Source organism: Neolamprologus multifasciatus, chromosome 7 (genome assembly GCF_963576455.1).
Source record: "Neolamprologus multifasciatus chromosome 7, fNeoMul1.2, whole genome shotgun sequence".
NCBI classification, from domain to species: domain Eukaryota; kingdom Metazoa; phylum Chordata; class Actinopteri; order Cichliformes; family Cichlidae; genus Neolamprologus; species Neolamprologus multifasciatus.
The window spans coordinates 29,606,317-29,621,870 of record NC_140445.1 but is presented as its reverse complement, the minus strand read 5'-3'; the positions used below and the strand labels follow the sequence as shown (position 1 = coordinate 29,621,870).

The 15,554-nt window shown below is 38.8% G+C and overlaps 1 protein-coding gene across 1 annotated transcript in view; it reads left to right on the top strand.

Annotated features, from left to right (window-relative positions):
* The window catches only part of grin3a (glutamate receptor, ionotropic, N-methyl-D-aspartate 3A), a 93,045-nt gene that overhangs the window by 5,892 nt on the left and 71,599 nt on the right, over positions 1–15,554 (top strand). Inside the window, exon 2 of the mRNA XM_085164708.1 lies at positions 3,724–4,433. Coding sequence (XP_085020834.1) covers positions 3,724–4,433 — 710 coding nt within the window. The remainder of the gene's footprint in view (positions 1–3,723; positions 4,434–15,554) is intronic.

The window sequence follows — 15,554 nt, the reverse complement described above, 5'->3', positions numbered from 1 at the left end:
CCATTTTCCTCCCTGATAGAGGACTTTTAAATCTGAAATAAAACATTTGCAATTGCTTTTGTAGGTGCTTTTGTTCCAGCAATAATCTATCCATGTATATGCAATAAGCTGATTAATAAATATCTTATTTGCATGTCTATTAGACAGAGTGATTAACGGGATAAATCAAATTAAACAACAGATTAATCTAATGAACTTTTTTGTGCAAAGCTTGTGTAAAAGTTGTAAAGTCAATTAAAGTGAGTCACTCAGGCCCCTTAAACAACTTTAATTCTGTGTTTGGTGTTATGGGTTCAGGCAAGCAAACAAGTGTGCGACTGATTAAGTGGCATATTGTATACTGGGTACAGTATGCCGAGGTATACTGACGCAGATCTGGCAGCTCATGCAGCCCTCTGATCTATTTAATGTTATTTCAAGTATTACAGGGATGAGAGTGTCACCTTTCAAATGTATCTGCTCTGATCTACAGTATGTGTGTAGTCTGCATTTAACTGATTATTGCAAACAAATTAGCAAATTCATTACCACCAAACAGGAAATAACTATGCCAATGAAAGAGCTTCAGACTATAGCTCAACACTATGGAACTGAGTGTTTTGTTAACAAGGTATGTCTTTTGGAACCAACCAGTGTAGAACAACTTGAAACCCAACATCAATTATTCACCTTAATAGTGAATTTGATTATTTATTCTCTGACAGTAATGTCTTCAGACACCTGCTGAGTTAAATATTGACTCTCCTTTTATCGTGTTTCTATTCTGAGACTCTTGAAGAAAATATTTCAACTGCTATTAAAACCAACATGGTCTTTCATTCATAATTTGAATACATCAGCGTACGAATAAAAAAAGACTTTTATAACCTTTCATGAACATAAAATTAAATAAAACTGAAACTAGAATTAGAAATATAAACTGGAAATTTGCAGATTCTGGTGAAATTGCCGTGTTACTGCCGTAAGCTGCGACTTGCTTTCAGGAGTCAGCTAAAAGCACAGACGGAGGTTTTACATAATAATAGTCCTGTAAGCAACCTGATGGTGGTGCTGCGATGAAAGTGGGTTGGATTGGATTGGAAAGTGCATGTATGACAGCATTAAAGAGTTAACTGTTAAGAATGGGACTGTGTTCTTTAGCCTTTAGTTAATTCGAGTATCAGAAATTTGCATCAAGCAATATTTGTTATTGTACTTTGGCAAACCTTAAATTTGGCATGGGTGTAAAGACTAGCCAGACTACTGATAAAACTTTTAAGTTCAAGAGTTATAGGCATTTCACTTGATTTGGCATGATATCTCAAATCAAAGAGATGTGCAGAGAAGACTGGATTCAATATAAAGACCGGCACTGCTGTTTCATAGTTGGTTACAAACTAACGTGAGCTCATAAAGTTTGACATTTTGAGCAACCATGGTTTTAGTGTGCTGGAATAGTGGCAACTGAAATTCACTGGACAATTCATTGGATACACCTTGCTAGTGCAAAGTTCGAGCCTTTCTCTCTTTGGAAGTACCTTAATTTTTCATATCTGAAAATTTCCTCTCAGGTTTTGGTCTAAATTGGTATGATGGTATCACACAGGTGCTGCAAATTTGTGGGCATCAAATCTGTGATGTGAATCTCCTGTTCCACCACATCCCAAAGGTGCTCTGCTCAAACTGGATCATTTTTGTGCCAAGAAAATATTCTCCACTCCATTACACCATAACTACCACTAAGTGTTGGTAGAAGGCAGGATGGATCCTTGTTTTTCTTGTTGTTTACACCAGATGTTGAAACTCATCAGACCAGCGAGCCTGTGATAATCTTAGCCTCAGCTTCCTGTTCTTAGCTGACAGCAGGTGTACCAGGTGTGGTCTTCTGCTGATATAGCCTGTCATCTTCAAGGTGCAACATGTTTGCATCAAGAGATGATATTCAGCATACCATGGTTGTAATGCATAGTTATTGGAGTTACAGTTTCTTTCCTTTTGCGGCTCTAAGGAGCATGGCCATTCTCATCAGACATATGGCATTTTTATTTTAAGAACTTCCACTTATTGAATTAAATAGTTTCTCCTTTTTGGGTCATTCTCTGTGAACCCTAGTGATGATTTAGAGGGGAAATTTCAGTAGATTAGCAGTTTCTGAGACACTCAGACCAGGCTGTCTGGCACCAAAAACTATCCCACAGTCAAAGTCACTTAAATCACATTTTTTCCTTATTCTGATGCTTGTTTTGAACTTTAGCAGGTTGACTTGACCATGTCTACAAGCCTAAATGCATTGAGTCACTGCCACATGACTGGCTGATTAGATATCTGTGTTTAATGAGCAGTTGAACAGGGGTACATAATAAAGTGGCAAGTCAATGTAAATAACAGGGCGCTGGGGACTGTTTATCAGCCAGTGTTTGTTACTTAATTTAATGTTAGGGGCAAAGTTCCAAAAAATCAGCAGTTTTGTTTGTAGCACTGCTACGGTTGGAAATAAGTTTTCCACACTGGCAAGGATTTGTTAGCTGATTACAGAATAACAGAACAAAGGAACCAAATTCAAACATGTCAAGTGTATGAAAACAGTTAAACCAGCTCTGACCTAAAAGGCAGCAAATGAATCTTAAATGTACTATTTAGTATTAAAAATGTCAATTAGAAGGAGAGTAATACGAAATGCGTCACCAATGGTGTAATACATGCAATGCTGCATTACTTGCATAAAGCGCTGAATTGTTTTTACCTCTGGAGGTGGTCCAGCAGATTTAAAACTTAAAGCCAGTTAGGCCGTACATTTTGGAATAAATCTATTTCATGCTTCTCATTTTACTTTCTTTCTAGAAAGATGCTAAAATTGGCGAAAGGTTTTCCTCACAGCAACAACACTATGAGACTGCACAATTTTATTGTATCAGATGAGGTCCTAGTGGTAATCAGCCACCATGTACTCAATGATCTGTCTAGGTCATTAATCAACTGCTGAAATTCTGAATCACATAAATTCAACAAAGGCGTAAACTAAATTAAATTTTGTGGTGCTGAGTAGGTGAAAGGCTCTTTTGAAATGAACTGCAATTCTTAAAGTGACTACACATTTAAAAAATGTAATTAGTTTTATTTATAGAAACAGGTAAGTGGAGGTTATCCATTATACACAGCAAACTACGTTAACTGAAGACAAAAAGTAACTACATTTGGATTTATGAACCCTTCTCTTTCTCCTGTTTCTTCCTCTGCTCTTCTGTTTTATTTCACTTCCTTATGCCCATCCTATTTCTTTCTTTTTCACCAACATCATTTCTCCGCTATGTTGCTTTTTCTCACAATATCATCAATTCCAAAACCAATCATCTGATGCTGTGTCTCTCTTGCTATCTGTCTCCCATATATAAAATCCAACTGATTCCCATCGACACTTTGTCCTCCGATCACAACATTTTTATTCCCTCCTTTATTTCCTTCTGTTTATGTTTAACTGTCCCTCCTCTCTATCTCATATTATTTAATTCCACTGCTTTTGCCATTTTCTCATCCATTTATCTTAATCCCTTAAATCTTCTCCTCCTGTCACACCTATTCACCTCGTTCCTTTTTAAATGCACTCCTCCACTTTTCAAAATCACATTTTTCCTCGTTTTTTTCTGTTACTTCAACTTTTCCCCTACAACTTTTTTTTTTACCTTCCACTCCATTTGCCAATTCAACTCCCATTACACCTGTCCTCCTTTTACCAACTTTTCACAGAATCCTCTACATTTCCAAATGGCAATGCGAACTGTGGAGGCTCCACAATCCCAGCTGCTCTACACCCTGCTGATGATGAATGGCTGGTGGGACATCAGCATTCTGCTCTGCCAGGAATGGAATATTAGTGACTTCCTTTTCCTCATCAAGAACAACACCCGCTTTCACCTGGGCACTCTTGTCAACCTGACAACTATTGCCTTAACCTCTTCAGTATCTTCATCTGCACTACCAACCTCAGCGGTGGCATCAGGTATTGCAACCTTACCCTATTTTTCCTCTGCTGCCTCTGCTTCTTCTTCATCCACTTCTTCTAAATCAGACCAGCAGCAAACTCTCCTGCGACAGCTGGAGACCCTTAGAGAACACTCAGCTACAACAGGATTGGTGACATTTGGGTGCGACATTCGCGAGGTGCGACGTTTGTGGACGCTGGTCACGCGGATGACGCTTCCAGAGTTTCACTGGGTCTTGGGAGACAGCCAGAATGTGGCTGAGCTGAGAACAGAAGGGTTACCCCTGGGGTTACTGGCACATGGGGTCATGGGATCCCCTTCTCTGGATCACTACGTCCATGACTCATTAGAACTCGGAGCGCGTGCCGTGGGCAGTGCTGCCCAGGATAATCCTGCCTTGGCACTCATACCAGGAACTACCAATTGTATGGATAAACAACAGAGCAATGGGAGCTCGGGGGAATACTTGGCAAGGTAGGGAATATACAGATACAAAGTTTCATGCAATGTCCTCAAACTCTAATAAGGCATTCTATAAGCACAACTCACTTCCATAGGGTGCAGTTATTATTCTGCTACTGTATCGGGGGGAAGAACAGTCAGTTTTGTTTTGTTTTTTTATATTTGCTTAGGCCGATCACAAACATTTTTGGTTGTGCAACATTTATAAAATGATGGTAGGGGCGAATCTTCTAAAAAGTGGGTGAGAGCACGTTTTGTTGGAACATTTGCACATGGGGAAGCAAGCATTCATCATAATGACACAGCTCTGTGGAGAAATGTCTGGCTGTGTAAGATCAGGTCTTTGTAGGTCTTATAGCCATTTGAAAGAACCTAGCAGGCCAGCCATACTGCATCCAAATCTGGATCAGAACTTGCCACTTTCAGTGTGTAGGCTGTGAGGACACATGTTGTGTTCTGTAATAAAGGAAATTTTGAAAATGGTTAGAGGATAGTGGGAAACAGATTGCCACCAGCATAGTGGATCAGTGTAAGGCTTACTATATACATGCAGTTTGCAAACCAGACAAACCTAAAAAATGTTGTGATAATTATGCCCCACAAAATGATAATTTCAGCAGCTTAATTTACATGACGGATTTTGGTATAGATGTTTTTTCTCTGTTTCTTCCCTTGCAATAACAGAAAAAAATGATGTGTGTCAGTTGAATGTTCATGTAAAATCACCCAGGTACCACTTTACTATCTTACCAACATACAAAGGTATTCTGCCCATAGTACTAGTAAACCAAAAATATTGTCTCTTGCCTTTTTCAAACATGCAAAAAATGAATTCATTGGCAAAAATTAAAAGTTACCCAGTACCAGCCAAACATATTAAATGTGACAAAGACGACAAAATACGCACATACACTGATCTGCTTCCGTTTGGGTTACCACTGCAGCACCACATTCAGTGAATATAACATGCTTGAGAGGTTGATAGAACTTTTGTGATAATCCAGTTAACTAAACTTAGTCATTCAGGATTGCTGAGTTCTTATGGAGTCCATGATTGACGGCTAGTGCTCCACTAATTTGTCAGAACAGCAACTATGCTTGCAAAATGCATGGTATCATCTGGACCAGTAATGATTATGCTCTCTCAGTATGACTGAGTGACTGATATAGCTTGCAGCCGCTGGCCCAGGGCAGTTTGCCAAATTACTGGAGGAGTGGCGATGCCAAAGATCAACTTACTGTATTCATATAGACTCTTGTGAGTATGATGGTTGTTATATTTTACTTTATAGATATAGACAGGGCCCAAGCAAGGTAATCTCTTAAAAACTCTCACTGTGCTAAAGAATCACAAGTGTCATCTTTGCGTGGGATTGGATATTGGTCTATACGTATTATGGGATTCAGTGACAAATAAGTTCTTTGCCTGTTGTCTTTTTTCCAAAAGATACTGTTAGCATTGCCCAGTCACATCAGTTCTTTACAGCTAATATTCCTTGGTGTACCGAATACTGAAACACTGCTTAGATTTTAAGCCGTATACAACATGACTTGCCTGTGAAACCTTGGTCTTGCGCTCTCTTCAAGCTCAGTCAATCCCCTCCCTCAACACTGAATCTCTATACAGTATTTCTGACACAACTTCTATTCTGTTTGGCGCATGGCCTTTATCTCATGCCAAAGAGACATATATGTGCCCATATTTCACCTTTAACTTCAGCTTTTGCAGTACTGTGATTGTCGCTCCTGTGTAAGTTATCAATCCCACATTTGTATATTTCAGGTTGAGTTTAGGAACATTTTCCTGGATGTGAGCACTGACCCACTGCCTAGTTTCATCTTTCATGGCACTCTGTAAACATTAGGTGTCAGCCATATAACTTCTGTCACTGACAAATCATCCTCATTTGAGTCTCTCATGTTACCTCTGTACCTTCTTTTCCTTGGTTCTTGTTTTCTTTGTTTGCCTTTAATTTACATATTTTCTCTATGTACCCTATTTTATTGCCCATCCTGCAACTTTTATCCTTAAACCATAAATCTGCAGGATGGTGCAACATTTTAACACTTCTTAATCAAGTCTAAGTTTTGTGTACTAATTTATGTGTGCTGTGTTTTCCATAAATATGGAAATTTCCAAATTGCAAGTCAATGTTAGTCTATATTCTGTCAAAAGCCATTTCAGATTGGCCTCATTGCTCAGTCCACACACAAGCCTGTTCCTTAGTGCGTACTCCCCGACATGGCAATGCTCTCCTAATCTATGAAGCTCTGCCATATACTCCAATATGAATTCAATATTTGACTCATTCCTTTTGTAAAACCTGAACCATTCAGCTATCGCCAGAGGTGTTAGATTTAAAAGCCTCTTTAGTACGTCTGAGATCTCATCAAAAGTTTTGTAAGCCAGTTTGTTAGCAGGGCAAGTTGGAAGTTTTAGTGCCCAACTTTTTAAACAAAAGATGATCATCTATCCATATGGCCCATACTCCCAGACATTTTAGTTAGTTTTGTTTCCTTTTCACAGTGTAATATCACTACTAGTCCTAGTCTAGTCTTTGTTCAACACTTTCAACACTCACATCTAGGGATGCAACGATACCAATTTTTTCAAACCGATACGATACCGATACTTGGATCTGAGTACTTGCCGATACAGAGTACAAAAACCAATACTTCTACCACACACACACAAATGCAGTGAATTGGAAGACAGGTTTTATTTTATTCTCTGCCGATAAAAAATTAAATCTTAATAAAAATGACCACAAAAAAATTTCAAGTGAAAAATAAGCACTTCTGTTAAATTATTGCAGAGTCTCCACAAAAATATCACTGAACTATTGCCACTGTCTCGAGCTTTCAGAATAATAAATAAACACTTCTGTTTGGAATAAAATAAATACAAATTAGGTTTGAGAATAAAATAAATTTTGAAATTATTGCAGTGTCCATAATGTAAACAAAAAAAACAAAATAACGAAAGTATTTGGCATTGACGAACGAACTCCTCATCTGCCCGTGGATCATCAGTCCACTGTGCCGTTAAACCAAGGACTGACATCGCGCACACACTGCTTGTCTTTACCTCTTCAGAAAGTTTTGGCACCATTATCTCTCTGATGTGTGGGCGGTGGGAATTTCATATTGCAGCTCGAGTATGCTGAGAAGACGGTGCAATCCTATGTTTTCCACGACCGGCATTGGCTGGTCATCCAGAGCGATAAAATGAGTCAGAGCCTCTGTTATTTTAACTGCCCGTGGATTTTCTCTTGACATTTTTCATCGCTTTTCCAAAACCTGAGTTAAAGTTGGCTGTTCCGGTCCACACTGCTGACATTTTGTTTAGCCTAGCTACAGCAGCCTCCAGTTTCTCTTTTTTTATCTGGAGCCGCCAGTCTCACTCGTCTAACCCTGTGCCTGTCCCCCTAGTGGCCAATCTAAAAAACTACAACAGAAGTGACAAGCCACCCTCTGATTAATGAAATAATCAGAGGGTGGTATCGGTTCATGGTATCGGTTAACTTTTATGAGTATGAGTACACACATATTTTACAGTATCGGCTCCGATACCCTACTCACATCCCCTCCTCCAGCTAGCTTTCCCATCATCTTAGCATCTATTCTAGGATGGACAGATGAAAGTCCACTGAAGTTGCATCAATAAAATCTGATGCTATTTTGCTCATCTGTTGCAAGGTAGGGGTGTGTTTTTCTTATCTTTGTCTCATATATTAACAGCAGTCATCAATGGATTAAAATACAAGATACAGTTTACATGCCTTAAATCTCATGCAGATACAACTCTGCTGACTCACTTATTCTGTTAAATAGGTATGGTAGGTATGGTACTAGTAAATAAAAGTAGTACTATTTGCACTTTTTTCAAATATGTAAACAATGTGTCCTTCCTCTTACTACATAGCAATAGAGTTACATATAAAGGAGTGGTTATACATATTTTAGACCATATTGTGCAAAATAGGTTATATTATATATTCAGCAGAATATTTTGCATTCTTTGTATTACAGTAAATATCTGTTAGTGTTTCAGGGCTCTTCTTTCTGTTATTAATTAATGCACCAATTTAGTGGAGCTTAGGCTTCATTAAATTAAATATACATTTTAAACAGTAAGACTTACACAGTACCAAATCTGGGTTCTCTCCACCCAACAATTAATCAATAATATCCAAATGTACAGTGTATACATTACTCTACTTCTTTCATATCTTTCAAATGTTTACTCGAGCAGTAACAAATAATTCATACACACCTACACCGTCTTGCATTTGCACAGCATATAGTTTATGGGGATGCACACTGTAGTACAGTCAATAACTGCAGCACTGTGGTAAAATGCTAATGTGTAATGAATTGCATTTAACAGCACTGTAATCTGCAGCTGCTCCACTCTAGAGATGTAAGTGACAGTGGATGTATGATCACCCACCGCTGCATTACAAGTACTGTTTGACCTTTCCTGCTAAGATTCTCCTCAAAACACTCGAATCAGCAGAATGAATATCCAGTGAAGGTAATTATTAAACATGGTGAGCTCAGAGGTCCTGAAGGTCCTTCCATTGCTTTACTTTATTTAAAAAAGGGAGTTGATTCATTTGTCCGTGTTTTACATATTGCAGAAACACTTGCCAAACAGGACCTTTTGTCCAGTGAGAGTCCTCATGCAGTCTTTCACCCCATGAAAACAGGGAGAAACTACTTGATGAGGTTTAGTTTCCTTTGTATGTGATAGTGGTTCTAATTCAAGCTGTTTCACACATGGGTGATTTGGAAAAGTCAGTCGCACACCTGCCTCGGGGAAATCTGAAAGTATTGGAAAGACTTATATGGAGAGGCTAGAGAAAAAAGCAAAAAAAAGCAAAGATGAATGTTTGTAAGCAACCTGCAAAGATGAAAAAAGAGTTTTTCTCCCCAAATCATTCGTTTCAGTATTTCTAAAGCTCTGAGACTGTTTGGGCTGTCTGATCACATTCATGCTAAAGGGATTAAAAGATACAGAGAGTGGACTTATATTGAGTCAGGGTCATCGTCATCTGTTACCATTACATTTTTTTTCCACACTATGAAACATATTACTGTGTGGAGTCTAACAATTACATTAGTTTCGCTTTTCTTTTTGAAATCATTTGTAATCTTATTGTGGAGGCAGAGTGCTTTAGTGGTCAGATAAACTGACCCACCTAATCTTTTTTTTTTTTTTTTTTTAAACAACACTGGCTGTGGTAGCTGGAAATAATAGATGAGAAACCTAGAAGGCACAAAGAGGTTAGAGCAGCCAATCAGCAATCTTATGGGTGTTGGTCCCCTGAGTCCCTGTGCAGATGTGTGTAAACGTCATTACATCTTTGTATATGGTAAACAGACTAGTACTTGCATACCATTTTATAATCTAATTGACCAATCAGAGTTAACACTGTATGCAGCCCACTGAATTGAGTTAAACATAATTTTTTCTTGAAAGTTAAAATAATATATCTGAAACATGCACTATGTTAAATTATGTACATTTTTTTTTTTTTTTTCTCGCCTATAGCACATTTAAACAACAGAGGCTAACCCAAGGTAGTGCCTGCTGGAGTAGCTGAGGCTTGAACCATTGACCTTCCTGTTAGTAGATGACCCACTCTTCCTACTGCCCCTTGTATGACCACTTACAGAAATCTGCATATGAAAAAAACATACTAAACTAGTATTGAGAACACAGATCTATATTAGACTATATGTAGTAGCTGTATGTCTGTGAAGGTTCTCAGTCATCCAGGTCATTGTAGTCAAAGGAGCTTGCAAAGAAAAGCGTCTGGACTTCTTTAAGTTACTTGAAGACGTTTCACCTCTCATCCGAGAAGCTTCTTCAATTCTAAGGTCAAATGGTGGAGAGTCCCAGATATAAACCTAGTGGGAGTTTCCCCCCACAGAGGGACAAAAGGACCCCCTGATTATCCTCTACCTAATCACATGAGCCAAGGTGTGAAAGTGGGTGTGGGTCCCAATCAGCCAGAGTTTCGGGTGAGTTTATTGTGAAACCTGGCCCCACCTTATCATGCGAATTCCTGAGGTCAGATGGCCCAGGATGTGAGAGGGCGTTAAGGCGTCTGGGGAGGGATCTCAAAACTGGATTATAGATGGCAGAGAGTTGGTGTCGTAAACCACCGTCTCTGTTCAAAGATGGTCGCTCACAGTGGACATAGATGGCTTCTTTCACTCCTCTTTCAAACCATCTGTCCTCTCTGTCCAAAATGTGAACATTGGCATCCTCGAAAGAGTGTCCTTTATCCTTAAGATGCAGATGGACAGCTGAGTCTTGTCCTGTGGAGGTGGCTCTTCTGTGTTGTGCCATGTGCTTGTGAAGTGGCTGTTTGGTCTCTCCAATGTAGAGGTCTGGGCATTCCTCGCTGCACTGTACAGCATACACCACATTGTTAAGTCTGTGTTTTGGCGTTTTGTCTTTCGGGTGAACCAGTTTTTGTCTGAGCGTGTTGCTAGGTCTGAAATGCACCGGGATGTCATGCTTGGAGAAAAGAAGTTTTTCTGATACACCGGCTACATAGGGGATGACAATGTTGTTGCTTCTCGGATGAGAGGTGAAACGTCTTCAAGTAACTTAAAGAAGTCCAGACGCTTTTCTCTGCAAGCTCCTTTGACTGTAGTAGCTGTATTTTCACAAGCTGAAGAACATCAGGTACTGAACTAATCGAAATATATTTATTTTCTATAAGAGTTTTCAGGGCAGAATTTATATACACACAGAGGCAAACTCTCTCCAAACCTTAAAAACAAAACCTGTCCAGTTTTGGGTTTTTTTTTGTGTGTCTATCAAAATACATATAGCAAAGCCATGCTCCAAACAAACTATAAATAAACATGAATAGGATCAATGCTCTTACAGTACTAAAACAAGATGAGAATAGTTAGTAGGTAAAGCATGAATGTAATCTCTTCACCAAATGTCTCATGCTCTAGCTTCCTCTCACCAGAGGAAAAGCAAATGTTCTCTTTAGATAAGGGGCTTGGTTTCCTGTTGTTAGACTGATCATTCAGTGAAGTCCAACTAGGGCTGTGCGATATGACCAAAATATCCCGATATAAGAATTCTATCGTCTAATGATATAAATCACAAAAATGTAACATTTTCTGTAAATTCTGTGAATCTCGGGCAGCTCGACTTGCGGGAAGTGTTTCCAGCTGCGCGTCATGTAGCTGGAGTCCAGTGTTTTAACTGATGCATGAAACTATATATTTTTAGACAAAAGCTGTAAGGCCGCCGTTTTCTTTCCTGTTCTGACAGGTGTTTTAGCACCTGGCGGCTCTTTTTTACTTCTCATCCATAAATAATCTGCTCTTTCACATGATTCAGTTTATTTTGAAAAGTCTCAACAGGATCTTGAGCTTTATTGTGAAAGATTTATGTGGAACATAAACAAGCGGACATGCGATGGTGTTACCATCGTTGTTGCTAACCAAAACGCATAAAAACAGGCGCTTGCCCATCCGTAGTGTGGTTATATTAAATATAAGAGAAAGAGAGAACTTTAAGAAATTAATATAGCCACTACAGTGACCATCAGAACAATGAAAAAAATTATTTTGCGACACCACGAAACAAACGATAGCGTAAAATGAAATGATAGATGTTTTTATATCGTCATCCGATATATATCGTTATATCAAACAGCCCTAAGTCCAACCGTGAAAATACACAAAAATTCTACAAATCAATTCAGCATGACCTCAGCCACACCTCTAAGGGGGCCATTAATACAGACAGTGGCAGACTTCTCTCCCTGGACCCTGCAGCCAGTCAGAAAATGCAAATGAGAGAAAATCTCAGACACATTTAACAGAAGTATCTGACATTTTTCTGAACAAAACCACAGCACAACATGTATATAATGTTAGCTTAACTGTAATAGAGAGGCCATATCACTACATAGCTTAGTGGTAAAGAAGCCTCTACAACAGATAGATTTTAATTGCACAGAAAGTTTATATCAGATAACAGCACATGATCATGGACGCAAAATAGAGCAGATCATATGTTTTACAAGTTTATGAGTGTACTTTAGCCTGCTTGTGGTCTTCATATTTTACAGCACTCTTAGATCTCTGCAGTGTTTGTACCTCTGATCATGCTAGGAGGGTGCAGGGGACATCTTTAAGCTTTAAGGCTGGGCTATAGGCTGGCCACCTCAGCAGATGTCAGAGAGAGTCTTGTATTTTTTGTGCCCTTTGCAGCTTACTTAGTTGCCGCTTCTTTTTTATACCCTAAGAAAATATCAGATGGGCTCAAGTAAACCTTCAATAACGTGTTCGGCATATATGATGCAAACTTTAAAAGAGAGAGAAAAGCAATAATAATAAAAATAACGAGTGTCATTCCGGTAATAAATTGTTGGCCAAAGCAAAATGAATCTGCATACACAGAATGACAAAAGGACCCATTAACAAGCTCTTTGTGCTCCTAATGAGACACCTGAGTCCACCTGCCTTTCCAGAGTTTTGACACTTCTGGAGGCGTCAGTGGCCACAACTGTAATCAGGCTGTTTCCCACATGAAGTCTGCTCCTTCTGCTTAGTTTTGATTTGGTTAGATGCTAAGAAAATTACTCCACATGAGTAGGTATATCCAAAGCTTAAATGTTTATTGATTGTATAAAGATTTTCTTTCTTACCACCACACTCGAGTTGAGTTGTTTTTCCTGAATGTCTTATATTTAGGAGAAATCCATCAGTTTTTCCTGCAGTCTTGATCAGCCGTTGCTAGTTACAATTGACCAGTCTTGTGACATTGGTCTCACTGTTACTGAAATAAGGGTCTCAGGTTACTGCTGAGTTTGTACAGATGCTGTGTAAATGCTAGCAGAAGGTTAGCACAGGGCAGCCGTGGCACAGGTGGTTGTGTGGGTCGTCTATCAGTCAGAAGGTCAGTGCGTCGATCCCTGACTCCTCCGGTCTGCATGCCAAGGTATCCTTGGCGTCCTTATGCTGAGTTAGCCTCGATGCATCCACTGGAGTATGAGTAAAGGTTGGAAAAATGCATCTTCACATTTCCTCTCTTACTGTTACAACTTTCTTGACCTGGGTTTCAACTATATCTATATCTATTTTTCGTTGCTAAAAAGGTTAAAGGTTAACATTAAGATTACTGTGAGCTAAAACTGCAGACGCATATTATTTATACCAGCTATTCATCACTTTTAGCAATCCATGCTGACATTTCTGTTAGCATCCTCAAGTCACTTTATGGCAAGCTGTGAGTGCTGACAATTCCTTATGTGTACGGGACATCATTTAAATTGATCCAGTGCTTGGCGCATCATCCAATAATGATCTTAATCTCATTATTTGTCTTTTGAAAGATAGAGGTACTTTGCAAATGTCTATATACACCCACAGGACCATTGATACCCAACTGGGAACAGTGTTGGGGAGTAATGGAATACATGTACCGCTGTTATGTATTTAAAATACAAAATATGAGTAACTGTATTCCGTTACAGTTACAGTTTAAAAAGGTGGTATTCAGAATACAGTTACTTTGTTGAAATAAATGGATTACACAGTGGTCAATTCCTGTTTCATATGTTAGGCTATACCCTCTCTATTTTTGGTAAATCCACGCTGGTGGAAACCCAAACAAATCACGCATTAAGAGGCTCTAATGCCTGTGTCTCAATCTCGCAGCCCATGTCACCTCTACTTGCGGCCCGCATAATGACGTGAAGAAATATTTTTTAAAAATTATTGTTCAAAAAATTATTTAATATGAAGGCAATAAGCAGAGTGTTACAGGCATAGCCCTAAAGAAAGTAGCCTCATGGGCAGTGTAGCCCAGTTGTAAGTGAGCTATTAAGACTCGACTGTACTCTGTGTTCATGTTTTCCTCCGAAACAACAAGTTCCGTTGCAGCAGCCTTTCAACGCCTCTCTCTGTCTCTCGCTAGCAAAGTTGACCCAGACAACAAAGTAAAGCTAGTTTTTGACTACGAGCCCGACACAGAACCCACCGTATTAGCCAGAGGTCCCTTTACTCCCGTTCGGAGCCGCGGACCTGTTTTATATATGCACGGAATAGTTTTCTATACGAGATCGCTGCAAAAAGTGCAGCCTTACCTAATGTCCACCCTACTGTTACTCATTTTATATTAAGATTTAAAAATCTAATTGGTATTGGTATGGCGAGTATCCTTCAGTAATAGTAATAAATCACAGCAATAGGACATTCATGTAGTTGTAAACAGCATGATAATATATTAAGTAATCCAAAGTATTCAGAATACATTACTCTCATTGAGTAACGTAACACGTTACAAAATACATTTTGGGGCATGTATTCTGTAATCTGTAGTGGAATACATTTTAAAAGTAACTTTCCCAACACTGACTGGGAATGAATCCATTAAGCTATGACTTCAACTATGTCGGTAAAATGACATAATTGCAGCTAATCACTAAGTTAAGTAGATACTGGAATCCACAAAAACAAACAAACAAAACAAAAAGAAAGAATCTGTTTTGTAGTTCTTTAACTGCATTGCATTACTAAAATTGAGCTGATAGCAATGTAGTATCTAATGGGATATTTAAATGTTTCTTAGATCTTTAGTAATCTACAAGAACAATACACAAGTGCTGTGCACAAGGCTCTTTACATTCAGCCTCCTAAATACACAGTAATGTCTCTTTTTGACCCTTTTCTTACAGCGAGCAGCTAGTGTCAGATTATAATATTATTTTATGCCATGTTAGACCCCTAATTAAAGATTGTGAATTATTATGTAGTTTTAGTTTGCATTATGCTCCTGAATTAGAAGAGGGTGATAACTATTACATTTGGTAAACTGATTTGCATTATATTAGACTGTTGATTTTTTGTGAATGAATGATATTGTTTTGTGATGCATTATACTGCTGAGTTATAAGAAAATATTGTTCACAGAAAGTCATCGTCTCATTTGTCTGATTAGAAGAGAACAGAGCATTCTGCCCCATCAGCAGGAGCAGATAAACAGGGAGCCAAGGTTGTAGCTTAGGCGCTGTGTGAGAGAAAGAATGTGAATGTTTAGGCTTTTATGATTAGGTGGGGGCCACTAGAGGCTATAAGAGTTTGATC